Raw genomic sequence first — 27,981 nt, forward strand, 5'->3', positions numbered from 1 at the left:
CAGTTGCAGAGAGACAGGGAACTGCTGGAGAGAGTCCAGCGTAGGGCACCAGAGATGATGGAGGGATTGGAGCATCTCCCTGCTGAGGAAAGGCTGAGAGAGCTGGGGCTCTTGAGCCTGGAGAAGAGAAGGCTGAGGGGAGACCTTCTTCATGCTTCCAAGTGTCTAAAGGGTGGGTTGAAGGAGGATGGAGCCGGACTCTTTCCAGTGGTTCCCAGGGACAGGACGAGGGGCAACGGGCACAAGCTGGACCATGGGAAGTTCCACTGCAATGGGAGGAAGAACTTGTTTGGGGTGAGGGTGGCAGAGCCCTGGCAGAGGCTGCCCAGGGAGGGTGTGGAGTCCCCTTCTCTGGAGATCTTCAAGCCCCACCTGGATGCTCCTGAGTGCTGTGCTCTGGGCAGCCCTGCTTTGGCCGGGGAGTTGGGCTGGATGGGCTCTAGAGGTCCCTTCCAACTCTGACAATTCCATGATACTTGGGTGAGGACTCTGACCCCTTTTTACTGTAGCAAATGGTTATTACTCACTTGTATCTGGAGATACAGGTGGTTGGTGAAGGAAAAGGCTATTTTGACAGTGTAAGTGTTCCCTTCCTGCTGTCCTGTGGGGTCACAGCCAGGGTGTGGGTCTGATGGATGCTCCAGCCCTGGGGAGCTGCGAGGTGGGATCGGGACTGGCCCCTGTGGGGACTGTAGTGGAGCTGCGGTGTCCTGGCTGTGCCCTGGGGACACCTCGCTCGAGTCCGGGTGTGTGCCCACACTGCCAGGGCACTTAAAACAGCACCTGTAGAAAAAGAAGGTACAGGTAAGTAAATGTCCTTCGTTAGTCACTGCTTGCTGAGGAACACTTCTCCTGTGAGCCACCACGGCCTTGCGCACTGCTGAGCTTTCTTGAGGTGAAGGCAAATACTCGGGCTTAATAATTAGTCACTGTGCTGGTTTTAATAATCAGTTGTGTGGCTGTGTTTGGTTGTGGAGGGAGGAGATGCCTCCCAAAACCTGGCTTTTGAGTTGCAGGTCAGCCTTTGTGTAGGACTTGCCCAAAAAAAGCCCCCAGTGAAAGGAAATCCTGTGTGTTGCCAGCAACTTCTTCAGCTTAATACTCTTTATCAGGGTTGGTTGTGTGTAACACACAAAAGTAAAGAATGCTTGGAATTCCACATGGCAAAGTCATCTCAGGTAGCGTTGCTTTGGGGTTTTAGACCTTGCTTTTCTTCCTAAATAAGACATAAAACACTAAAGGCTGCTGTTGACTGTATTTTGTGTATTTTTGATAAAATACCAAGATTTTACTTTCTAAAAGTAAAACCTTACAAAGTGAGTCTCCAAACTAATTAAAGTTTTGTTTTGGTTTTGGGTGGTTTGTTTTTTTTTTTTGTGTGTGAGAGAAACCTTTTCCTGGGATTCAACTCCCTGAGAAACAGAGAGAGAACTAGTCATGTTTTGAAAGTAGAGATCTTTTTCTTGGTCTCGCAGTTGTTGGCTTTCTCCAGAAGGTGGCACTTAGGAACTGTTCAAAACCAGCAAAAGCCTCGCTGGGTGTCTCTGGTGCTGTTTGTCACCGGCTCAGAAACGAGCACAGCCCTGGTTTGTCCCCATCACAGACCACCACAGGAGGACTGGAGCCGTAGGTCACAGAATCGTCATGGTTGGAAAGGACCTCTGAGATCACTGAGTCCAACCACACACACACACACACACACACAAAAGACCCCCACAATCCCGGGCACTAGAGCACGCCTACACAGTTCTTAAATCCCTCCAGGGATGGTGGCTCCACCACCTCCCTGGGCAGGCTGTTCCAGGGCCTGACCACCCTCTCAGGAAAGTCATTCTTCCCAATATCTAATCTAAACCTCCCCTGCCCCAACTTCAGACCATTTCCTCTGCTCCTGTCATTATTCCCTTGGGAGAAGAGGCCAACCCCCACCTCTCTACAACCTCCCTTCAGGCAGTTGTACAGGGCAATGGGGTCTCCCCTCAGCCTCCTCTTCTCCAAACTAAACATGCCCTTCTCTGCCTGTTGTTGAGTGCTTCTGCGTGAGAACCATACAGTTAAGGGTCATTTCCCCTCTACCATCCATTACCACTGCAGTAGTTGCTTATTAAAACCAAAATACCCTCACTTTCCAGAAAGAAACTCTTCCTGGAGAAGGTGTTGTTCCAGTCCTCCAAGGTCTTTGTGTGAGCGCTTCACTCGGCTCGTGTTCCCATGAGCTGGAGCCTTTGCAGGGTTGAAACTAGTGGGTTGGTTTGGGGTTTTTCTGTTTGTTTTGGTTTTTAGTGAGTGTTTTTATTTTCTTTATTTCATAGAATGGGTTTGGGTTGGAAGGGACCTTAAAGATCATGGATTTCCAACCCCAAATTCATCATAACTTCGTTATTTCCGCCTAGGTTAGAACGCTTCCAAACTCCCTGGTGGGGAACACCGTGCCTCGCCAAAGGATGCGGAAGCGGACAAAGGTTTTATCTTTGGCTAAAAGGTACTTGGGGTTTCGGGAGGGGGAAAATTCCTGCCCTGGAGGCTGGTTTTGTGGGGTTTTTTTCGTTTGTGGTGTGGAACCAGTCCCCAGCATGGTGCTTTTCCATCGCTGCTGGTTTTTCACAGCTGTGCCTCAGCCCGGCGTTTTGCTGGGAATTTTGCTGGAATGGAGGGGTTTGTGCTGGGAATTTTGCTGGAATGGAGGGGTTTGTGCTGGGAATTTTGCTGGAATGGAGGGGTTTATGCTGGGAAGTTGCTGGAATGGAGGGGTTTATGCAGCGCAGTCTCTGGTTTTACTCGGGAAAGGCAGGAGGGTGGAATGCTACTGTTTTATCTACTAGATAATGTGTACCTTGGTGTGATGTGTGTTTAATGTTGCAGCCAGCCTCTGGTGTCAGCAGAGAGCCCGTACTTAAAACAAATGAGGAGAATTCCTGAACTTTCTTACATGTTTTCCTTTGTAGGATTCTGCGTATCAAGAAGGAGAGTCCGACCCTGCAGCCCAAGGAACCGCCTCCCTCTTTGCTAGAGGCTGACCTGGCTGAATTTGATGCAAAGAATTCCCATTTGCCAGCAGAAGTCCTGTACATGCTTAAAAACGTTAGGTAATGTTAAATGGAAAGATAAGCTTGGATTTTGCTTTTGCCGGATGTGAAAACGATCTACATATTTAGCGGTTTGTGTCAAGCCTTTAAGTCAAGACCAATTTTATCACTGTGTGGGCAGAGTCTTTAAGCAGTTGACTGAAAGTTCAGCTGAGCATGGGGAAAAAATGACTGACTTCTAATTTTCTAGAAACATTAAGAAAACGGTTGAGTGTGTTCTTTTTTTTTTTTGTTTTTTAAAAAAAGGGATGTAGATTAGTGGCCTAAATTTGATTTGGAGATAATGATAATAAAGCTTTTCTAACATGAACAGATTTCTGTTAGTACTTTTTTAAAATTCATTTTAGACTATACCAGGTAATTTTTTGGTCTAGAAAGGCATCATCATTGGTGAATGTTAATTGGATTCCATATTGACAACTCTCTAAACTGCAGAATCTTTTATTTCTGTGGCTCAAAAGGTTGCAAGCAGAATCAAAGTCACCTTAATCCTCCCAGCTCTTTGGTGGGCTGAGAGGAAGGGATGGGCTTTGTGCCCCTTCAGTCAAGGTGATTTTGCTGACTCAGCAAAGAGCACGAGATCTCAGACCTGTAATTCTGGCTTTGTTTGTGTGTGTGCATTTTTCTCTCAGTTAGGATATAATTCAGTCCTGAAGGTCAGATGTACTGTAATAAAACTGTTATTTAAATCATCTGAACTTTCTACTGTGGAATTATGGTCTCCTATGACTAATTGATGTTGCAGTAGATTTTGATTGATTGGTGCTGTTAAATGTGGAGCTGGTGGAGCTGTAGGAAGGGCCCTTCTTGTCCCGTGCACAGAACGAGCGGGTTTAGGGCACGTCTGTCTGTCTGTCTGTCTGTCTGCCTGATGAGTTCCAGTATCACAGGAGTCCAGCTGCACGTTACCTGCAGGAGATGGAATATTCCAAACTTACAAGGATGTGCACGACAGGGATTTTTCCCTTTATTTTCCATATTTCTCACGTGTTCTGATTCCCTGGACAGGGAAGCTGTATTAAAAGGGAAAGTTCCAAAGGGTAAACTTTTTTCATGCAATGTGTGAATCTGTTGCAGGTTTTTGTATTTCTTCCCCTTCAAAGGTTATGTTTGCTTGAGGAAGGCTGGATATGCTTCCTTGGGAAGCTGGTGTCACTCGCGGTGCTGCTCAAAAAAAGAAACTCCAGTATTTTCAGTTTTCAGCATTTCATGGTGCTCTTGTGCTTCTGCTCTGGGGAGTTCTGCTCCTGCTGCGCTGCGCAGAACTGCCTCTGGCTTCCCCTGCTCTCCACGCCGGGGGGCTTTAATTTAGGAAGGATTTTCCAAGGGCGGTGGTGATTTTAGATTTCCCTTGGTGTTTTCTGCAGGGTCCTTGGCCACTTTGAGAAACCTCTGTTCCTGGAGCTGTGCAAGCACATGTTCTACGTGCAGTTGCACGAAGGTGAATACATCTTCCGCCCGGGGCAGCCGGATAACAGCATCTACGTCGTGCAGGAGGGCAGGCTGGAAGTTTGCATTCAAGAAAGTGTAAGAATAAACTGATCTGCTGTTCTTGAGATAAATCTGTTGGCATAGCGTATAGGTTGCCATGAATCATTAAGCATTGATTAAGGTTAGACATTTGAATCATAGTGATTTAGAAGGGATTACTTCCAACCCTTCAGGGCTGTGGTATTTCTAAAGATCAGGTTTTTTAGCTGTGACCCCCCCTGGGTCTTTGATGAGAGAGAGGAACATGATGCTGATCAGACATTCTGAAATGTCCTCTCACCCTCTGGTCACGTAGTTCTTAGGGGAGGACAGGGTGCAAATGTGTTCTGCACGGCCAGGAAAGGTTCTCCTCTTGGCTGGTGGTTCCCCAAACAGAGGTGTATGGGGAGGGGGAGACCACACTCCAGAACATTCTCGTGTGGTGGTCGGTGGGTTTGCCTGGGAGGGGGAAGATTCAGACTCACTTTTGGGTAAAAAGGGAAGAGAGAAATGTTGGTTTGTTTTATGGGTGAGTCTTCAAACGTTGAGTGCTAACCCCTGCCATTCCTTCTGTCACTTCAGACTTATTTTTTCCTCCCCTTCATCCTAACTGACCTTTGAGTGTAGCTTTAACGTGTGAACAGTTTTCTGAGGGCTGAAAATGCAGGGATTTTGTGTTTGTAAGTTATCTGAAATTTACCGATTTCTGTATATTTTTGCCTTTTGCTGTTATTTGTTTTTTGCTACCTCTTGACATGTAGCCCCTCAGTAAAGGGAGCTCATTCTGGCTCTGAGAGAAGGAAGCTTTTTTTTTATTTTTTTATTTTTTTTGGTTGTTACGTAGCAAAGACAAGGAGGTCACACCTCCCCGTGGACAAAACTGCCTTTTAGTTTCTTTATCACTTTTAGAATCGTGGTTTGAAACTTTGGTGCTTTGAATTAGCACATTTCCACCAGAGCAGAGAGAAAATAAGTATCTAAGCTATAATGGGGGATGGTTTCTTTTTGGGCTGCTCAGAGTATCTGGGAGAATTTCACTGAATTTCACTGAATTTTTTAGAGTTGGAAGGGACCATAGAGATCATCTAGTCCAACTCCCCTGCTGAAGCAGGATTGCCTAGAGCTAGAGCATGTTACTCAGGAGCATCCAGGTGGGTCTTGAAAATCTCCAAGGAAGGGGACTCCACACCCTCCCTGGGCAGCCTCTTCCAGGGCTCCGTCACCCTCACCGTGAAGAAGTTTCTCCTCATATTTGAGTGGAACCTCTTATGTTCCAACTTGTGCCCGTTGCCCCTCGTCCTCTCAGTGGGAACCACTGAAAAGAGTCTGGCTCCCTCCTCCTTCAACCCTCCCTTGAGATACTTGTAGGCGTTGATAAGGTCTCCCCTCAGCCTTCTCTTCTCCAGACTAAAGAGTCCCAGCTCTCTCAGTCTCTCCTCATAAGGGAGATGCTCCAATCCTTGAATCATCTTTGTAGCCCTACGCTGGACTCTTTCTAGTAGTTCCCTGTCCCTCTTGAACTGGGGAGCCCAGAACTGGACACAGTACTCCAGTTGTGGCCTCACCAGTGCAGAGTAGAGGGGGAGAATGACTTCCCTTGACCTGCTGGCTACACTCTTCCCTATACAACCCAAGATACCATTGGCCTTCCTGGCCACAAGAGCACACTGTTTACTCATTGTCATTTTACTGTCCACCAGGACCCCTAGATCTTTCTCTTCAGTAGTTGCCTCTAGCGGGTCCACCCCTAACCTATACTGGTACCTGACATTTTTCTTCCCCAGGTGCAGGACCCTACACTTTTCCCTGTTGAACCTCATGAGGTTCTTCTTTGCCCAGCCCTCCAGCCTGTCCAAGTCTCGCTGGATGGCAGCATAGCCCTCCGGGGTGTCAGCCACCCCTCCCAGTTTGGTATCATCAGCAAACTTGCTGAGGATACACTCTGTCCCCTCATCCAGGTCACTGATGAATATATTAAACAGCACGGGTCCAAGTATTGACCCCTGGGGGACTCCACTGGTTACAGGCTTCCAGCTTGAACCTGCTCCATTAATCATTACCCTTTGGGTCCTGTCACACAGCCAGTTCTCAATCCACCTCACTGTCCCCTCATCCAGCCCATACTGCCTCAGTTTCCCAATGAGGATGTTATGGGAGACAGTGTCAAAAGCCTTGCTGAAGTCAAGGTAGATGACATCTGAATGAGAGCAAGTTAAGCTTTGTGGGATGCCCCATACGTGCCCGATCTGCAGCTGTGAGCCCGCAGTGATCTCCTCATCTCTGTTGGCAGGATGGGACAGAAGTGGTGGTGAAGGAGGTGCTGGCAGGAGACAACGTCCACAGCCTTCTCAGCATTCTCGATGTCATCACGGTAAGTTCCTGAAGGTGCAGGTTTTCTGCGGCGCTGCTTCGTGGCACGCAGCCTCTTGGGAGAAACGTGCTTGGAATATTGCTAGGAGAGGATCAGGGTGGAAAATTGGATCCATTCTTTTCCTCCTCCCAGGCCTTCACAGCTGTAGACTTAGCTCTGTGGGGTGTTAGTTGGTTGTGAAACACCTACACTTGACAGCGTAACGCTGGCTGCGTCTGATAAACAGTAGGATTTGAATTATTCTTTTATGGCTGGAAAACTGAGATGTGCTTTGGTTTGCTCAAGGTCACAAAGCAGCCAGGAGGAGGACCAGGTTAAGTCCAGGCTTTTACGCTGCTTGATTTGTTGCTTACTGAAGCCCAGAAGTCCAGGCTTTTTACGCTGCTTGATTTGTTGCTTACTGAATTTATTTTTATTTAGTCTAATGAAGATAAATCTGCCTGTTGTTATTATTGTAATTATACTGTGAAACCAGTTGATGGATTTAATTTCTTCCTAATACGTTAATGTTGCTGGTGACCATCTGAAGGTTGTGCTCTTTGGCGGGCGACGAGATGAGCTCAATGTGAGCTGCCCATCGTTACCACGCTAATTAGTGGGGGGTTTGTTTTGGTTGGAATGACAACGGTGGCTTTGCTGCAATTGTCACAGCCCATCTATGGTGGAACACTTAAAGCGAAGGTGGTGAATTCATCTTCAATAACACGCACGCACTTCAAGTGCTTACTTGAAGGATTTTGGTAGTTGAGAGGATGAGGATGAAAACTAATCAATGAGTTGTTCATCTCTGACCTTGTGTCGTGTTTCTCTTGTGCTCATCTGTCTCCTTTCATTAAAGGGTACCGTTATTTGATGTGTAAGTAGTTTTAACGATTCTGTAAATTGTTCTTTGCTGCTTCTAGGTGCCAGCAGGTGTGTATATATATATAATTTCCATAAAACCTATTGAAAGTGATAAACAATTTTTAAGCATGGTCACACTTCCTTCTGTAGAAGGTAACAGCGTGTGAGTAATTTGGACTGTACAAGTCTAGTTCTTGCTGTTAAATCCATAGTAATAGCAGATTTAGAGTTATTTTGCCCTTGTTACTTCCACCAGTACATTTTCTTAATGTCAATATTCTGAAGAGCGGGCCCACCATATGGGAACATGAATACATGAATTCTTTTCCTATGTTCTTTTTGAATAAATGAGAAGAAATCCTTCCTGTCTAACAATGGCTTGGGGTTTGGGTTTTTTTAACAGGTCATTGCCATTCATTTTGTGTGTCATTTTGGTTTTGTTTTTTTTTTAATTCTCATTCTATCATTTGTTTCTCATTAGTTATACCACTGGTAAATCAGAAAATAAAAATTACTGAAAGTGTGTTGAAAAGTTACCAGTGTGTGGAAGAGTGTATAACCAAAATCCTTGCAGGTTTTGGGTTTTTTTTTTGGCTACGTCAACTTGTTCTCATTTATTTTTACAACTCTCTCATTTTTCCCTCGTTTCCCAGCTTTGTGAAGTGGTCATTTTATTTCTGTTTTTCCTCTCCCTTACGCTCTTTGCTGACTTGAGGTGTAGGAGTAGCATGAAAATGGGCAAGGAAAGAGAAAGTAGGGTTGGTCAAAATAGAGGTGGCTTCTCAGTGGGGTTCCAAAGCAGTGAATGAGGCGTAGAACTTCCTGCAGACACCGTAATCTTAATTAAGTTTCACTGTACTGCCAGACACATGGCTCTGACACAAAGAAAGAATGTATTCAGAGAGGCTTGGAGTTGTCTGAGCTGGATTTGTGGTTTCTTTGACTGCTTTTGTAACGTCTGACGTCAGGCTGGTCCCCGGCTTGGGTGAGAGAAGCGCAAGAAAATTGAAGTTGCAGCAAGAAGTGGTGACCTCTTGTTGTTGGATCTAAAAGAAAGGTTACACAAGAGGTACTTTTCTAATTGAATTTTCCAATATTTTAAATTGAAAAGTCCCCTTAGATCTACTAAACTCAAAGATACCAGCTCTGACTTAAGAGGCTTGTGCTCTGTTCCCTTCGTTCTGAGAAGAGATAAGTGCTGCTTTCTCGAAACTCGGAGGAGAAGTGGGAGGCTTTGAATCCGGGCAGATGCTGTCCCTTCCCTGGTGTTTTGGAACAACTCTGCGTTGTAATTAATCTGACTCTGAATTGATGCTGCCTCTAATATTAAAGAATTGTCTGAATTGGATGTTGTTGGAGTCCACGCGGGTGTTTTCAGGAGCTGTTGCCGAGAGCTTGCTCTGCCCCCGTGTAGGTCAGATCTGCTCCTGAAATGGTGAATTTTCTCTCAGAGTTAAATGTGATGAATAAGACGGTATTTGATGCCAATTGCAAGGACTTTGGGGTTTGCTTTTCCTTTGTCCTCCGTGTGGAGCTGGTGTTTGGAGACCCCTGAGCATGTGGCACAGCTGGAATGAAGAGACTGGGAGGAATATTGATCAGTTGCCAGTGACTGAAGGGGAAAAAAATGAAAGTCTGAGGATTAAAAGAAGCTGAAAAAACACTTGGATAAAGGTGGGCCTGCGGGGCTGGAGTCTGTCTGAACAACAGCGGACGTGGTAGGTGAGGTTGTGATGAAGTAATTGATTGCTGCAAGAACTTAGCAGTGTCCATGCAGCACGAAGGATGGGCAGGAGGACCAGAGGAAGGTGAAAGCCAAGCAATGGGAATAGGGAGAATGTCCCAGGTTTTGGGATACAAAAAGGAATTAGCACTCCAGGTGGGAGAATGTGAGGCACCTCTGTCTCTTGTAGCACATTTGGGACTTTGTGGCCTTTTTTTGTAGCAGAGACAGGGCTTTGAGCAACCTGGTCTGGTGGGAGGTGTCCCTGCCCAGGGCAGGGGGTGGAGCTGGGTGGTCTTTAAGGTCCCTTCCAAACCATTCTGTGATGTTATGATTCCATGATTTCTTAACTAAATTCAGTGGGATTTGGCCACTGTCTGTCATCTGGATTCAACTACTGCTTTAGCTGTGAGGTTTGTCACCTGCAGCATTGAATTACTCCCCAGCAATTAGAGCAAGACAGACGTAAATAGTTATCTGTGCTCAGAACAAAAAGTTCTCTGTTGAAAAACCCTTCGTTCAGTACCAATGATAACTTAACTGTTCCTTGTGACCTCAGTATGTGACTATCATCATTTAAACATGGTGTTCTCCTTGTGCAGCTGATTACATGTCATCATGGTGTTCTCCTTGTGCAGCTGATTACATTATGTCTAAGGGACTTGACAATTATGGGGACGTTTCCTCTTCACGTTCCTCCGACAGCTTTTAGCATGTTCCAACCCGATTAGAGGTGGTGGTTGGCCCTTTGGAAAGCAGCTGCTCACACACAGGGACTGCAAAAAGGAAAAATAACACGCTGAAAAACTGGAGGGATGGGCTGTTCTTTGGAGGAAAAGGCGGCTGCATCATTATCTTTTATTATCCTAAAGCTGGTTTTCTAAGGGGCTGTCAGCGTCGGTCTGTGCTCAAACAGGCACCACTCAGGAAAAAAAAAAGTCACTTTACTGGGTAGAATGTAAACCATGTAAATGTGATACAGAGTCACAGACTCACAGAATGCTGTGGGGTTGGAAGGGACCTCTGGAGATCATCCAGTCCAACCCCCTGCCAGAGCAGGTCCACCCAGAGCAGGTTGCACAGGAACGTGTCCAGGAGGGTTTGGAATATCTCCAGAGACTCCACCACCTCCCTGGGCAGCCTCTTCCAGGGCTCTGCCACCCTCACAGGAAAGAAGTTCCTCCTCATGTTTAGATGCAACTTCCCATGTTCCAGTTTGTGCCCATTTCCTCTTGTCCTGTCCCTGGGCACCACTGAAAAAAGCCTGGCCCCATTCTCCTGACACCCACCCTTTAAGTATTTCCAGGCGTTGATCAGATCCCCCCTCAGCCTTCTCTTCTCCAGACTCAAAAGACCCAAGTCCCTCAGCCTCTTCTCATCCCAGAGATGCTCCAGGCCCCTCATCATCTTTGTAGCCTCTGCTGTGCCCTCTCCAGCAGTTCCCTGTCCTTCTTGAGCTGGGGAGCCCAGAACTGGTCCCAGTGCTCCAGCTGGGGCCTCCCCAGGGCAGAGCAGAGGGGCAGGATGACCTCCCTCCACCTGCTGCTCACACTCTTCCTGATGCCCCCAGGATGCCACTGGCCTTCTTGGCCACCAGGGCCCATTGCTGGCTCATGGGCATCCTGTTGTCCACCAGGACTCCCAGGTCTTTCTCCTCAGAGCTGCTCTCCAGCAGGTCACCCCAACCTGTCCTGGTGCAGGGGGTTATTCCTCCCCAGGTGCAGCACCTGCACTTGCCCTTGTTGAATTTCATCAGGTTCCTCTCTGCCCAACTCTCCAGCCTGTCCAGGTCTCTCTGGATGGCATCACAGCCTTCTGGGGTGTCAGCCACCCCTCCCAGTGCTGTATCATCAGTGAACTTGCTGAGGGTACATTCCATCCCCTCATCCAGGTCATTGATGAATCACAGAATCTTAGTGGTTGGAGGGGACCTCCGAGATCGAGTCCAACCACATTAAAAAAAAAAACAACAAAAAAAACAAAAACAAAAAAACCAAACAAACACCAAAAAAAAAAAAACCACACCAAAAAAACCCCCCAAAACACCACCCACCGACTAAACCCCACACCCACAACCCCACACACAACACCCCACCACAAACCAATAATCTTGGGCACTAGAGCATGCCATGAAGAGCCATGTCTACATGTTTCTTAAATACCTCCAAAGATGGAGACTCCACCACCTCCCATATATATATGAGTATATTGATACTATAAGAATATATAGTAACTTTAGTTACTATATATTTAGTTAGTTTAGTTAACCATTGATAATATAAGAATATATAGAAGAGGACTGGACCCAGTACTGACCCCTGGGGAACACCACTTGTTATGGACCTCCGACTGGATTCTGTGCCATTAACCACTTAGACTTAGGTGCATAGATGTTAGATTTGGTGCTTATCTTTTATCCAGTGACTAAAGATTTAATAGATTTCCTTAGTTTTTCCCAATGTATTCGGTACAGAGGTTGGTGGGAAATCCAGTTGATGGCAAGTTGATTTTCTTAAAAGCAGGCTACATACATTTTTTTTTTTTACATTTCAGTATAAGGAGAATTCCAAATGACTTCTTCCTCTGAAGCCCTGCTGTGAACTGGTCTTTAAAAGAGGAATGTTGGATTTATTTTTGGTACAGCAAAAGGCACAGAAATGTAATTTGTTAATTTCTTTACTTAATTGAAAGAAACTTGGGAAAACGGAGGACGGCTGGTAGGTCAAAGAGATGTTTAAAACTTCAAATCCCTCAGGAACTTGAAAATCAAAGCTATTAATACCATCCCCAGATTTTATAAAAAGGTCAGCTGAAACCGGTGTAATTAAGAAATTGGTTCCAATTAATTTAATTTAATTTTAGAATCTGCTTCATCGTGACTCCCAGACCAGCAAGGCAGGCAGAGCTGGAGCTTTATTTTCCGTGGCGGTTCGAGTTGTCCAGAATGACTCTAGTTTGGCTCCGCCGAGTTCTTTAGGCAGGAATCCTTTCGCGGGGATTGTGTTTAGTTGTCTGATGCTCTGGAAGACTTGCAAGTTTTTTGGTTCGTAATCAGCATTTAGCATCTGTGTGTTTAGTGTTCGGAAAAAATTGCCTTCTGCTGCTCGGGAGGAATGAAAGCTGCAGGAGCTGTGAGTGTGTTAAAGTAGAAACTCAGTTTCTTCCTCAGCTCCTGCTCCTGCTCCGTGCTGCAAAAGGACTGCTTTTATCTTAGAGATATTGGATAAATCAGGGTTTCAGGGATTAGTAAATGAATTCCTGACTTATACGTATTCTTTTCAGCATTTACTAATGGAGGGGGAGGGGTGTTGTCTGGAGTTTTTTACCCAAGTGTTTGGCAGTAGATTTTTTAAAATCTATTTTGATTCAAGGGGGAAAATCCTGAACCGGAGGCCTGCCTGCCAGTATAAAAATCTCCGCGTTCTACCCACTTGGAATTTTATCTTTCATTGGTTTCTTAATTCTCCATCTGTTCTTCGAGCAACTCGGGATGATCAAGACCCAGTTTATCTCCAGTAAAGAGAAGCCGTTTGGCTTTGTCATTTGGAACGTTTCATATATATATATATATATATATATGAATATATGTATCTCAGAACAGAAGTCTGCCTGGGTTTTTGCCTATTCCATTATGTATGTAATTACTATATGATTTTTTTATATTATATTTTTTGCTGATTGTATGAGTCTGTGACTGTTACTGCAGCAAATAGCTCAGTACAGATAATAAAATCAACTAAACCTCTTTTCTCCGCAGTCTTGAATAGCTGGAACTTGAAATCCTTCTCTAGTTTGGCTTTGTCTGTAATAAAGCCGGTCCCCTAAACCTGATAGCCCTTCCTGGGGCTCTGGTTTCTCTCCCTCTGTCTCGGTTTAACGCGGGTGAAGTGGCTGGTGTGGGTTCCTCTGACCACGCTGCCCTCATTGCAGCAACCGCGGGTCACAGAGAGTAAGTTTGAGGCTTTTTGGGGTCAGATGGGGTCAAGCATATACAATATCAAAGCAGAAATTTGGGAAGCGATGGGGAAGGACTGGGTCAGGTAATTGCTGAATTAACCTTGTGTCTCTGAAACTTTCTGTTAGGGTCACCCTGCTCCCTATAAAACGGTGGCAGCCCGAGCGGCCGTTCCCTCCACTATATTGCAGCTGCCAGCAAGTGCCTTTCAAGACGTCTTCCAGAAATACCCCGAAACTCTTGTTAGAGTGGTACAGGTAAGCTGTGGTGGTGTGTGGAATTGGAGGGGGGCAAAAATCGCTGTAATTTCAGAGTTACAGAGAAGACATGTTGAAGTTCAGCAGGCTCCTCGTCCTGTTGGAGACATGGAAGTGTTCAGTGTAGCTTTTTCTCAAGATTTGGGCTACCTCTGCTGTTCCTCTTGCTCTTAGAGCCCTAGGCTTAACGACCTCAGCATTAATCACATACAGGAGGGAATAAATCATACATATATATATATATAGATATATATACACACACATTGAAGCAGTTTCTGCCTGTGGTGGGCTCTTGACTGAGCTTGACCTGGAAGCATTTTGGTCCTGGTGGAGGAGAATGTGCTGGTCTGGGCTCTGCATCGTGCTTTGCACCAACAAGGCTTCAAAATGGCTTAGAATCTGGACAGCACTGTCACATATCTGGAAAAGCACTGATGTACCCTCAGAAGCTCTTTGTTGAGTGATGACGCTTTGCAAAATTAACAACATTCAGCCTGACTTGTGAATTTCCACTTCAGGAGCAACTGTCAGCACCTGAGAAATGAGCTGTGCTCTCTGGTGGGTTTTTCACCCTCCTTTGCTTTGCAGCAGCTCAGACAGCTTTCAGGCAGCCACTGCAAACGTGTGTTGTGCATCCTGCAGGTGGGAGCTGGTGCAGGGGCTGGTGTAGTAACAATTCTGATGTGGAGAGTGTGCCCAGGGGGGTGTTGTGCCAGGGGTACCCCAGCCCAACAGGTGCCCGTGCCCCCATCACTCATTCTGGGCTCTCCTCTTGTTTTACTATCACTTCTAAATCTTTTTGCCCTTGCAGACTGTTCTGCTACCTGGATGATTTGTGAGTGACAGGTGAACCTCCTGTTACTGATGGCTGAGGAGAACAGATCATTATCATTATACCAATTTAATTTGCTCTGTGAGAGCTGATACAAAAAAGATGATGGCTTGAGAGGGGGAATAAGGTGCCAGGGCAGAGGAAGGTCGGGTGGCAGCGGTGCCTTACGTTAGAGTGTCTGCAGAGCAGTGGGGAAAGCTGGAATAATTTTTTTAATGAGGGGGAGAAAAATGAAAGCAAATGCATTTATTTCAAGGTGACTTTATTTACAAAACCCAAAAAACATTATTTGGTGTTTGGGTTTCAGGTTTGAAGTTTTTGGATAGTCCTTAGCTTTCATAGGGAATTATTGCTGTGGGGTTAATGATATCGAGGAGGAGGGTGAAAAAAGTGGCTCCTAAAGTTGACTTCATAGGGGGAGCTGTGTAAATCGTGCTCTCTGGAGACCAGCAGGAGAGTTCCTAGATACGTGTAGGCCTTGGGGTTGAGGTGTCAGTAAGGAAACTGAGCCTAGGAAAACAAGGATCTTCTGGATCCTTGTGCCATCCAGTGATTGCAAAGTCTTTGGTAAATCACTTGGATCTGTCTTTGCCTCAATTTGTCACCTGCTAAGAAGGAATTGCAGCTCAGGGTACAGTCTGTGTTTCATGAAGTGCCTCCAGGTGCTCTGGTACATAACTGCAGCCAAATGGCAGAACGAGTGTGGGAGAATGCTAAATCCATCCCTATCACTTCTTGGTTTCCCGTCTCCAGATCATCATGGTGAGGCTGCAGAGGGTGACGTTCCTCGCGTTGCACAACTACCTGGGTCTGACGCCCGAGCTCTTCAACTGTGTAAGTTTGGGGACGTTTTATCTGCTCTCCCTGTGCAGCCTGCCTGCCACTGGGCACAGAGGGGGGTTGCCTTTGGGCAGAAGATAGTAAATCAAGTGTTATGTATTAATTTAATAATGACAGTGCTTGAGAAGTGAGATACTTGCTCAAACCAGCCCCTAAATTCTAACCTACGCCCATGCCTGGGGAATTCAGAGGAGCTTAGATTCCAAAAGTTGGAAGCAGTGGGTCACTTCACAGCGGGGTCTGCACGTCACGTGTTCATCCTGACGTGTTCATCATCCCGAGTCACTTCTGCCTGTGGCAGTTCCAAGGAGGATGTACCCTTGGTAGAGGAGGACCAGGTCAGGGAACACTGAAGCAAATGACATAGAGGAGTCTGTGGGCCATGGTGGGACGCACCGGTGCTGAGGGAGCTGGCAGATGTCACTGCAAGGCCACCCTCTGTAGTCTTTGATCACCGTGGCCGGGAGAACCCCCCCAGGGGTTGGTATGTGTTTAACACATGGGTGTGTGGTTCACGTTTTCTCTTTCCCTTGCTGCCTGCAGCACAGCCAAGCCATCCCCCTCACCTCGGTGGCCAGTGTCACCTCTGGAGTGGGTTCCAGCAGAGCAGTGAAAAGACAAGCGTCCAATATGTCGGAGGAGGATCGCGCAGAAAAGTCTGAAAAGGCTGGGGAAGCACCAGAAATAGGTAATGTTTCTGGAAATATGCAGTGACTGACCTCTGTCATGTTCTTGAATTGTTGTGCTATTCTTAAGATGATGGCAGGGGGTTGGAACTCGGTGACCTTTAAGGTCCCTTCCAACCCCAACCATTCTATGATTCTGTGATTTTTATTTGATTATTTCGCATTTATCTGAAATCAGTTTCAGGTTTGAAGTTTTTGGATAGTCCTTAGCTTTCATAGGGAATTATTGCTGTGGGGTTAATGATATCGAGGAGAAGGGTGAAAAAAGTGGCTCCTAAAGTTGACTTCATAGGGGGAGCTGTGTAAATCGTGCTCTCTGGAGACCAGCAGGAGAGTTCCTAGATATGTGTAGGCTTTGGGGTTGAGGTGTCAGTAAGGAAACTGAGCCTAGGAAAACAGATTGAGTTGAATCTTGTCTCTGAACCTGAAAAAATTTTTTTTAATTAAATCAAAAGCAGGAAGCAGGTTTAAACAGTGTTTAACATTGGTTGAAAACCTTTAATGTAGCCTTTAAGTTTTAAAAGTGGGAAGCAAGAGGTTCTTGCTGTTAATGAAATGTTATGTTATTAGGGAGTACTGTGTGTTTACGTTCAAGTAACTTCTGTTTCTACATTTCAGACATGTTGAAGGTTTCTGGTACAGAAAACTCTGAGCATGTTTTGAGAAGAAGCCTTTCTTCACCTGCCTGGGCAGGGTCTGCAGAGACTTCTAGTAAGTGCTGCTGGGCAAAATTGTGGGAAATATGTATCTAATCCTATGGGGGAAGACAGGGGTTCTCTGGAGCATGGGGTTAGATAATCCTCCTGTTTATGTCAGATAATCATCTCGCAGTGGTGCTGCTTCCTACCTCATTTGGCAAAAATTTATTTGCCATGGGGAACGGTACAGTAATTTGGCTACTGAGAGACCTGCAAATGAAAAGCTTTATTAAATGATATAACTGAAACGAAGTGAGTTATGATGATATGCTGTCATCTGTCGTGCGAAAGATGATACACGATTTTTGCTTGGCTGATTGTTCCAACGAGCACATTGCAGGGCTTTGTTGCTTTTAGAGGAATGTTTTCTGAGTGGGTAATAAAGGTAATTTATCACTGAATGCTCTGATGAGACATTTATAAGGCTGAGCTGGTTTGATGCTGCAGTATTCGTTTTGGTGAACTTCACTCACTGTAGACACCTTCCTCTGAGCCAGCTGTCAAGGTCAGCTCTGTGTCCCAGGTGGAGAAACAGGGAGTTCTTGGGTGAATTTTTCTTGGAATCATTCTTCCCCCTCTGCTCTGCACTGGGGAGGCCACAACTGGAATCCTGCCTCCAGTGCTGGGCTCCCCAGTTCCAGAGAGACAGGGAACTGCTGGAGAGAGTCCAGCGTAGGGCACCAGAGATGATGGAGGGATTGGAGCATCTCCCTGCTGAGGAAAGGCTGAGAGAGCTGGGGCTCTTGAGCCTGGAGAAGAGAAGGCTGAGGGGAGACCTTCTGAATGCTGACAAGTGTCTAAAGGGTGGGTTGAAGGAGGATGGAGCCGGACTCTTTCCAGTGGTTCCCAGTGACAGGACGAGGGGCAATGGGCACAAGCTGGACCATGGGAAGTTCCACTGCAATGTGAGGAAGAACTTGTTTGGGGTGAGGGTGGCAGAGCCCTGGCAGAGGCTGCCCAGGTGGGTGAGGAGATCTTCAGGCCCTGCCTGGATGCTCCTGAGTGCTGTGCTCTGGGCAGCCCTGCTTTGGCAGGGGAGTTGGACTGGATGGGCTCTAGAAGGTCCCTTCCAACTCCAACAATTCCCTGATTCTGTGAATTGTGGAACCCATCATCTGCCTTTCGTTAGCTGAATCCCAAACAAACTGTCTTGAGGGAGTTGTGAGGTCAGGCTGAGGTACTGTGGTCATCGGGGAGAGATATTTTTAACGGAGAAGTCACCTAAAGTTTGATCAGGAATAAAGGTACCCTGGATGCATTAGAAGATACACGTGCTGCTTACATTGGTGGTTACATGTTTGGGAGATTGGAATGTCCTCTGAGGGGTTAGAGGGGAGGGAGACAAGGAGAGGAGAGGGGTCCCTCAGTGTTGAGGACTTTCCCTACTGGAAGGTGCCTAATGCTCATTCCTGTCACGTTAAGTTGGTGATGGGTACAGAAGAGAGGGGTGGGTAGTTACTCCATTTCTAACAACAGAGAGCTGCTTCACTGCCTCTGCAGTTTCTGCTGTGCCATGTCCCAGCTGCAGTCTCTCATGACTCCCGTGTTACTGTCACGAGGGATGGATGTGGCAAAGAAGTCAAATTTTGGCTGGAGATCAACTTTCTGAACCAGGGAAACCAAGTAAGGGAAAAGACTGAACTGACCTGTGCAAGTCGTGGCTTTATTTTCACGTGTGTTAGGTCATTCTGCACTATGCATTATAAAATGTCCCAGCAGAGCCGACCTGGAGGAGAATTAATCTGTGCTTGAAGCTCTGAAGGTGGCTGCTTCCCCCCACGAGTGCTGGGGCTCGGTGGGATCCATCTCTGCAGCCCTGGGACTTTTGGGACAGAGTCCCTGCGTGTTCCCAGGAGCTTCCATGCGGGAGGATCCCTGCGTACGGAGCAGTGAATCCATCCATTTGTCCTTCCTGTCTCCTTTTATGTGCTGTAAGAGTTATGTCGGGGTAGACAGAGCTTAGCAGAGAGAATTAATTTTTACTGACAGAAGAACGTATCTAATTGGGTAATTATGATTTGCCTCTGTTAATGGAGCTGATTTCTGCTCGCTGCACTGAGGTTGCAGTCACTGTTTAGCTTGCACGGAAAGTATCTTGGTGTCTGTAATGAAAAGATCAAGATCTTGCTCCAGATTCTATGTTGTGCGTTCATACTCCGCAGGAACATCAATTATGATGATTAATGATTCAGAGAAGTGAGAACTGTCCGTTGTTACAGGTGCTATTGTCTCAGCATCTCTTTGATTTATTTGGCTGATTTGAATTAACAAAAACTGCTAAAAACTACTTTGGGGAAAACACTCTTGCCTCAGTTGCCTCAGGTTGGGGTGTGAATTTGTTCTTTTGGTTTTTGTAGAACTATCTAACTTAAACGTGGCCACTGTGTAGGTGAGGGCAGTGAGTGGTGAAATCCAGTCCCATCAGCTCCTTCGAGGCCATGTCTTAAGCACAGTGTCCCTTCCTGTGCAGGAGGAGGTAATTAGGCCAGTATCTGGAGAGGTAATTAGGTATCCGGAGAGAAGAATTAGACAAACAAAATAAAACAATGGGATCTCTTGTATATGATAACTTCATCACGTTTATTGTTCCTGGAAATGTGTTCCCAATTTTCTTAGGGTTAAGTAGCGGTTCTCTTTTATTGGTTGGTTTGGGTGGGTTTTGTTAAGAAGCTGCTTTTCCTCCTTCCAACCCTGAGCCGTTCAACAAGGCCAAGTGCCAAGTCCTGCACTTGGGCCACAACAACCCCCTGCAGCGCTCCAGGCTGGGGGCAGAGTGGCTGGAGCTGCCGGGCAGAAAAGGACCTGGGGGTGTTGGTCGACTGTGGGCTGAACAGGAGCCAGCAGTGTGCCCAGGTGGCCAAGAAGGCCACCAGCATCCTGGCCTGTGTCAGGAACAGCGTGGGGAGTAGGGCCCGAGAGGTGATTGTCCCCCTGTACTGGGCACTGGTGAGGCCTCACCTTGAGTACTGTGTCCAGTTTTGGGCCCCCTACCATAAAAAAGACATGGAGGTGCTGGAGCGGGTCCAGAGAAGGGCGACAAAGATGGTGAGGGGTCTGGAGAATAAGTCTTATGAGGAGAGGCTGAGGGAGCTGGGGTTATTCAGCCTGGAGAAGAGGAGGCTGAGGGGAGACCTTGCGGGTGTCTATTTTTGTCAGTGAGGTTGACGGTTGGACAAGATGATCTTTAAGGTCCCTTCCAACCTAGAAGATTCTGTGATTCTGTACAGCAGGAGAGCAGGACCCCTTGGGCAGGAAAAGCAGGTCTTTTGGTGGGTGCTGGGAAGGAGCGAGGCCCCGAGGTGCTGCCAGGGCCTGTCACTTGCCATCGCTGGTGCAGCCACGTCCCTCCCATGGTGTGTGGGACACGTCTTCACCACCCAGGGCTGCCTTCCCCGCAGCCCTTCTGTTCTTTTGACTCAGGAGTCCCAGGGAGAGCTCGTGCTGCCGTCTCCTCTCCAACTCCCATTTGAGCAACAAGACAGTTTAATTAATCACTGTGTGGGAAGCTTATATCTCTGACTGAGATGAAGACTTCTACTTTGCATAGAGTCTAGTAGACATAAGCTTTCACTCTTTAAAATGCCTCCTCTTTTTCCCCTCTCTGATTTTTTTTTTTTTTTTTTTTTTAATATGCAAAGCTCTGTAGAGGATGCTTTTCGTGCCCACGTGCCCATTCTCAGATTATTTAGGTTTAACCTGAGAAGCGTGTGTTTAGGTTTGAAATGCACTTGGTGTGATGGGGCTCAGTAATTATGGTGACACTGTGATTTGTGGGGCAGCATAATTGACAAGTAGTTAAATCAGCCCATATGGAGCTCCAGGCTGCTAGTTCCACTGGCCCAGCTTTTTTGGTTTATAACTAATTTAGGGTCTTTAGTGTTGCAGTATGAAATTCAGTGTGTATGAAATTCAGTTTGTAGTGTCAACAGCTCTTTTTTTTTATTATTTTATATTTTTTTTTTTAATGGTTTGTAAGTTTTGCTGATGGCAATCTTTGGGTCAACTTGTTGGGTTTCTTGGTTGGAGGCTGAGCATTAAATGATGTTACGGCCCCAAGAGGCCGCTGTGGATTTACTTCATGCAAATATTTGTTCCTGTTTGTAGATAATGTGGCAAAGAGAACTCCGAGGTGGGTCTGAATCTTGGGGACAGTCAGATTCTCCCCTTGTCCTGGCTGGGGTGGAGATGGGAGTCAAGCTCTTTCAGAAATGAAATAATTGTATTTTTAAAAAATTAAATTAAATTTATAGACAGCTATTCACGAGAGGGGAATATTTTCACATGATCATATGTAACAAGGGTATAAATCCGGGATAGCTCCATGTTTCCAAAAGGTAACTTTCCAAAGATGGGGGAAATTCTAGGCAAAATTGAGTGTGTGTGTAGAGAAAGGAGAATGGGGGAGAAATTAAAAATGCATAATTTGAGCTCTTTCAGAGTTTATTAGGTAACAAATTCAACAGTTGGCAAAAACCGTTGTTTTTCCTAAGGGCCCATCCTATTTTTGAGCACCGATTTATATTTTAAAAAAGCCAAAGTATAAGATCAACGTAGTAAGAGAAGGAAAAAAGCATAAGGGAGAAGATTTAAACTTTTCTGAATGCAGTATATTTTTGAGATATTATCAGGCATAGAAATATGATAGAAATGATGATAGGTTTATCTGTTAAAGGAAATTGCAATCTCTGCATCGTTCTTAAACTTGTCTGTAAATCATCAGGCTGATAGGTGGGTATCCTATTGTAGGTAATTAAATAGGAAGCTTTTCCCAATTACGTTTTTGTTATTGATTATCTCAGATAAGTTCCTGGAAGGCGGGTGGGACAGCCAAGGAGCCAATATAATTAAGATCTATTAAAGCTGGGAAATAAGGAATAGACGCCGTTAGTGACTGCAAATTCATGAATTTAAATAAGTGAGAGCTGTGAGGGAATTCTGTGCGTGTCTCTCGGCACAGGATGTGCATGGAAAGCTGGGATGAGTTGTAGAAAAGCTCTGAAATGATTTTAGGTGTCAGGGGGGAGTGCTTTCTATGGAGAGACTTTAAGATGATGCTGATTGTAATATTGTCCCTATGAAAGCTCTTACAATACATCGGGTACAAAAGAGTTCTTTGGTTTAGTAGAGAAAAGGTTAATAAGAATAATTTCCTGAAAACAGTGAGGAAAATCTGGTGGGTTTGCCTCTTCCTGATAAACTTCAGATCCACATGACTCTGTTTTTTCAACTCCAAAATAATAATTGTTCTCTGTGCAAGGCTGGATGGGGGAATTTTGGGACCTACTGGGGCATGAGCTTGGATGAGAAGACGTAAAGTTCTCATCAGATCTTCTGGGTTGAAAGGAAGCAGGAAATAAATAAAAATATGAGGATGCCACTTTGGATTTTATCCTCAGGTTCAGAAATGACCAAACAACAAAAAGTTGCTCGACTTTGTGCACTGTCTGCTATTTGTGACAAACTGTGAGAAAGGAGGTGCTAAAAAAAGGTATTTGTTTTGCTCACAGGTAACTCCAGCAGCACAAAGTCAGAGGTGGGGACGGCGTACGGGAGGAACCGGGTGCACTTTGCCTCCGAGGACATGGCCAGCGCTCCCGTGGTGGGCAAGGTGGGGCTGCTCCTTCTTTACTGCTGTGTTTGAACTTACAGCTCTTTCAGGAGATTTTTGGTGACCGTTTAGTGCAGATGTTGAAATTCTGTGGAGATGCCCTTGGCAGGTAACAGGAAAGCACTGCTGCAGCTTCTTGATATTAGGTATTGCCTTCCTCTGACTCATGAGAAGGATTATTCGGAAAGGTGGGTTTGTCAGACCGTGTTTTATTTGTGAGAACTACCTTCCAGCAGGGAATTAAAATCTTGTATCAGCCCATGAACTTCCTGTAGGTTTTCAATCATGTTTTATAAATCTATTCTTTGTTTTCTGGTCTATTTTTTATGAATACTGACCTGAAAGTTAAGAGCACAAAAATGCTCTTGAATTATAAAACTGCAACCCAAAATCTAAAGAGCGACTGTGGCTCAGTGGGACCTGCCCATTTTATCTTTTCCTCCATCGTTGTATGGGGTGTTGATCAAATTTTAGTTCTGTCAAGCTGGCAGCTGCCCAGTTTCTGAAAAGCCTCTTGTTCTTCCCTTTCGCGGGCTGCGATGAGTAACTTTGTTTGACTTGAGTGTCAGGCTTTGCAGAAGAAACACCAGGATAATGAAGTTAACAAGCTGTTGCTTTTTTGGAAACGGAGCTGCTTTTTTGCTTTTTTTTTTGGTTGGTTTTTTTTTTTTTTGGGCCACCAGTTGTGGTGGATGGAGAACACAGATGCTGTGGTGAGTTTGTGCTGGGAGGGTGCCAATTCTAACCTCCATCCCCATCCCTGGTGTGTATCTGCTCTCTCCAGTCCATACTGAAGAAGACTGTGACGGTGACAGAGACTCCTTCAGCAGTTTTCCATTACAGCGACGCGCAGGACTCCTGCAACAGCAAACACAGTGAGGCCATCATCGAAGCAGCAAAGAAAGACCTTTCAACCCTGATGAAACTTGATGTAAGTTGTTGCAGGAAGAAATGGCTTTGTTTTGGCTTTTCATCCCAATCTGCCAAGCACTAAAAAGTAGATTGTCTCCCCACTCCGCTGCAGGCGAGCTGAATGCTTTATTCTCTAGTCTGTTGAAGTCATTAGTGGGACTGAAATAAATCTGAATTATTCTGCCATTTGAAAAGCCCGTACTGAAACGCACGGCGTGAGGCTCTTCGCACTGTGCAGGGATTTATCCCTGTGAGAATTAAACGTGCAATTTCTGCCGCCTTTTAATTTCGTGCTCTCACAAACTGTGTGAAGAAGGTATGGAAAATTGTTCAGGTGGTTGCTGGGTCTGTGTCCCCCCTGTTGGCATAGCATCTGAGCGCCTCGTTGATTTTTGGGGCAGACTCTCTGTATTTGGCTGTTGCTCCGAGTGGGTCTCAGAGCTGACTGTGCCCTCGTGGCCGTTACTGAGCTCGACCCCTGCTCAGCACCTTCGTGTTGGAAGGAGGAATGAAAATGTTTGTTTTCAGCATTCCTGCTGCATTTCATTACAGAGGTGTGGCTGTTTGTGTGGCGAATCAGTCTGGGAAAATCCTACATCTGCTTGAATCAGGCTCAGCTGCCCTGGTTGTGTTACAGCCCGTGTCACACTCGCAGGAGCCTGGAGGTGCTGCCAGAGGGCTGGGCACGGCCGCTGCAGCCTCTGCTTTAACAGCTCTCACCAAACGGCACTTGCTAGAACTTAAAAGGATTTTACTTTTGGATTTTAACATTCCCCCCGAATTCAAAATTATTCCCCTTGCACCTTTGAAACCTCAGTCATGGTTTTTCAGCTGCTGGAGGTCCCCACTCCGTGTTGCAGATGCGGTGCTGTCTGTTAGTCTGCAGGGACCTCACTCTCTTGTTACCTGAATTTTCAGTTTTTCCAGGCATTTATATCCTCCTGAAAAGGCTACACACTCTTTTGGAAGCAATTCTTGTTACAGATGGAGTAAAGTAGGACTAAGTACCTTCATCTGTTCTGTTCAGCCTCTGTTCTTGGTAGGACTGGCCTCAGGCTCCGCTTGTGACAGAGGTTTGTATCCAGTGTACAACTGGATCGTGAGCAAAAATTCCAAGATCATTGAAGCCACCAATTTACAGCACTTTTCTCTCTCTCTCCTTTTCTCTCTCTCTCTCTCCTTTTCTCTCTCTCTCTCTCCTTTTCTCTCTCTCTCTCTCCTTTTCTCTCTCTCTCTCTCTCTTTTTCTCTCTCTCTCTCTCTCCTTTTCTCTCTCTCTCTCTCTCCTTTTCTCTCTCTTTCTCTCTCCTTTTCTCTCTCTCTCTCTCTCCTTTTCTCTCTCTCTCTCTCTCCTTTTCTCTCTCTCTCTCTCTCCTTTTCTCTCTCTCTCTCTCTCCTTTTCTCTCTCTCTCTCTCTCCTTTTCTCTCTCTCTCTCTCTCCTTTTCTCTCTCTCTCTCTCTCCTTTTCTCTCTCTCTCTCTCTCCTTTTCTCTCTCTCTCTCTCTCCTTTTCTCTCTCTCTCTCTCTCCTTTTCTCTCTCTCTCTCTCTCCTTTTCTCTCTCTCTCTCTCTCCTTTTCTCTCTCTCTCTCTCTCCTTTTCTCTCTCTCTCTCTCTCCTTTTCTCTCTCTCTCTCTCTCCTTTTCTCTCTCTTCCTCTCCGTTCCTCTCTCTCTATTTATATATTTTAAATCTAGAATAAATCTCTCAGTAATTAACAAGTAAACAGATTAGAGTTGAAGTTGGAACAGTGTCCTTAAAACACAGCATCTGCAGGCAGTGATTTTAACATGAAGGTCCAAATAATAATGAAATACGGTCGGCTTTTCAAACTTTGGTATTACAGCAACCCAGTTTTTCACAAGCAAATAAGAGTCTGGTGGAACTTGGCTAAATGCTAGAAATCTCATTTAAAGGTCGATGTTAATTTTTTTTCCATGCAGGATAGCAAAAGTTGATTCTTCTGCTGGCAACAGAAGAAAAGTCTTTATTGTGTTTACAATATATGTGTTCAATACTACTTATGGAAAGGAAGAAAATGAATCCTGTAAACTTTTCTCTTAAAAAAATTAGCTCAGATCTTTTATTTCTTAGCTGGCTGGAGGCACTGTAAGGTGTCAGTTTTCAGAGCAGCCAATCGGTGGGAATAAAATCAAGATGTTTTGATGACAGATGGTGGTGGTTTGTTTTTTGGTTGTTTGGTAGGGATTTTTTCCATGAGCCTGTGAGAGAGAGAGAGAGGAGAGGATCATTTACTCTAGGACAGAGGTGCTGTTGGTATTGTTTCAAATGACCCTTAGGTGTCTGGCTTCAGAATTCAGATTTTCTTTTTTCCTTTTGTTGTAAAGAATGTTAATTTCTTGGTTCACTGCCCTGAATGGTTTTCAATCTCGTACAACTTTTCCATTTTCAGTTTTAGCTGCAGTTAGGTGAGTTAAGGGATGCTGCAGGGTGTGTGTTCTCCTGAGTTACACAGCAAATTGAGTCACTGCCTTTGACACAAAAAAATTATTTTTCTGTTCATTACTGCTTTTGTTTATTGTTCATAAGCGGTTTGTGCCTTCATGTCTGCACCATAAACCTCTGCTAATTTATTGTCTGTTACAGTAACACAGAGAAACTCGCTGTGAAATGGATTTTATTGTGCCAGTGACTTCTTTTCCTGAAGGCTCGTGGCTGGAGGGGGTCAGTGCAGAGTTATTTAGCTCCAGCCTTGTATTGGTGCAGCGCTGAACTTGGGGCTGCTGGTCATGCCCATTCAAGAGAGAAGGGACAAGACAGGATGGATCTTGTCCATGGTCTTATTTCTCAACTCCTTGGTTGCTCAATGGGGGCAGGAATAGCACAGAAAAGTAGGATTTCAAGGACTGCTTGGAGGTCGTTCAGTCTCTTTTCATGCCCCAGGCCAGGATCAAATATTGCTAAGTCATTTCTGGCAGGTTTTTGTCTAAAGCTCTTCTTAAAGATCTCCAGTGCACAATCCATTCCAAGAATTAAGTAGTCTTAGACATGAAGAAAATCTTTGCAACAATTTTTGTTAGAGCTAATGCAGCCAAAAAGTACAGGTAATACTATACAACCATAAACGTATAAATATAGAAAAAAAAAAAAACATTATAGAAATTAGTTGAGTTGATATTGCTGAACTGAAATATTTTGACAGGTGCTTGTCAGGTTTTTTGCATTGGATACATTCCCATGAAACAGATTGGTTTCAATAAAACTGTTTTTTTTTTTGATGAAAATCTGTTCTTTTTATCAGCTGTAGGTGTGAAGAATAATTCTGATTATTTCACTTGCTCTATTTTTTTTTTTTTTCAAACGAAAATGAAAAGAGAAAAACTTGCCCATAATAGTTATGCCGATTAGAGTGTTTACATCTCTGGGATGTTGTTTTCCTGCTGCAATGAGGTTAATGGCTCTGGGCAGGTTCCGCTGTGCTGCTTGTGCTGGATTGTTCCCTGCTGTGCCCGCAGCTCCTGCTCGCGGTGCTTCTACCCCCGTGGCCAAGAACTGGACACAGGAGTGTCCCCCCTTGCCCTGTGACACCCCAGGACTGCACTGTCCTCTTCAGCATAATGCAAGAATCGCATAATTGAGCCTACATTTTTGCCCCTGCTCGTTGTCGATACACCAGAGGGACGGGATGTCATCCAGAAGGACCTGGACAGGCTGGAGAGGTGGGCCCAGGTGAACCTCATGAGGTTCAACAAGAACAAGTGCAAGGTTCTGCACCTGGGCCGGAACAATCCTCGCCATCAGCACAGACTGGGGGATGAGGTGTTAGAAAGCAGCCCTGAGGAAAGGGACTTGGGGGTGTTGATGGATGAGAAGCTGGACATGAGCAGGCAGTGGGCACTTGCAGCCCAGAAGGCCAATCCCATCCTGGCTCTCTGCCAGCAGGTCCAGAGAGGTGATTCTTCCACTTTACTCTGCTCTGGTGAGACCTCACCTGGAGTCTTGTGTGCAGGTCTGGAGCCCTCAATATAAGAAGGACATGGACCTGATGGAGCAGGTCCAGAGGAGGGCCACGAAAATGATCAGGGGGTTGGAGCACCTCTGCTACGAGGACAGGCTGAGGGAGCTGGGGTTGTTCAGCCTGGAGAAGAGGAACTTCATATTTGAGGATTTTCATGCCAGCTGATAGAGGTCTCTTTTCGTTGCAGACCCTTAAAAGAGTCTGAGGGAAAAACTGACAAATATAAAACCCTCACACCCCTTAAGAATCTAAGTTTGATCAATTGAAACAAATTAAACCTTTTTTTTTTTCTGGAAGAAGCATTTTCTGTGTAGAGAAATATAAAAATCATGCACTGTATTTTAAAGAGATTCAAGTACTTACAAGGTCACGGAATGGTTTGGGTTGGAAGGGACCTTAAAGATCATCCAGTTCCAACCCCCTGCCCTGGGTGGGACACTTCCTGCTAGACCAGGTTACATCATCATCTTTAGTAATTTTTATTCTTATTTGCTTTATTTCAATGCTTCCTCACATTCTTGGGCCTTGACATGTGCACAGAGAAGTAAATTGTGTCCCTCCACCCCTTTCTTCTCCAGGATCCTTCGCTGTTGGATGGCAAAGTGACACTGCACCAGGTGACTGCTGGGACGGTGCTGTCGCGGCAGGGGGATCAGGTGGGTGAGCATCGTCTGGGAGCAGAGAGAGCGTGAGTCTTTAGCCTCCCACCATAAGGTTTTATGCAC

General features: G+C 45.6%; 1 protein-coding gene across 2 annotated transcripts in view; it reads left to right on the forward strand.

Moving 5' to 3' along the window:
* PNPLA7 (patatin like phospholipase domain containing 7) overlaps positions 1–27,981 on the forward strand; it is a 151,455-nt gene that overhangs the window by 8,149 nt on the left and 115,325 nt on the right. For both annotated transcript variants that reach the window (XM_014952362.1, XM_014952363.1), the window contains 11 exons: positions 2,394–2,482; positions 2,946–3,086; positions 4,454–4,613; positions 6,847–6,927; positions 13,577–13,705; positions 15,291–15,371; positions 15,921–16,065; positions 16,682–16,774; positions 22,269–22,369; positions 23,154–23,300; positions 27,835–27,912. In XM_014952362.1, coding sequence (XP_014807848.1) covers positions 2,394–2,482; positions 2,946–3,086; positions 4,454–4,613; positions 6,847–6,927; positions 13,577–13,705; positions 15,291–15,371; positions 15,921–16,065; positions 16,682–16,774; positions 22,269–22,369; positions 23,154–23,300; positions 27,835–27,912 — 1,245 coding nt within the window. The remainder of the gene's footprint in view (positions 1–2,393; positions 2,483–2,945; positions 3,087–4,453; positions 4,614–6,846; positions 6,928–13,576; positions 13,706–15,290; positions 15,372–15,920; positions 16,066–16,681; positions 16,775–22,268; positions 22,370–23,153; positions 23,301–27,834; positions 27,913–27,981) is intronic.

The sequence above is a fragment of the Calidris pugnax genome, unplaced genomic scaffold (genome assembly GCF_001431845.1).
Source record: "Calidris pugnax isolate Ruff unplaced genomic scaffold, ASM143184v1 scaffold135, whole genome shotgun sequence".
NCBI lineage: Eukaryota > Metazoa > Chordata > Aves > Charadriiformes > Scolopacidae > Calidris > Calidris pugnax.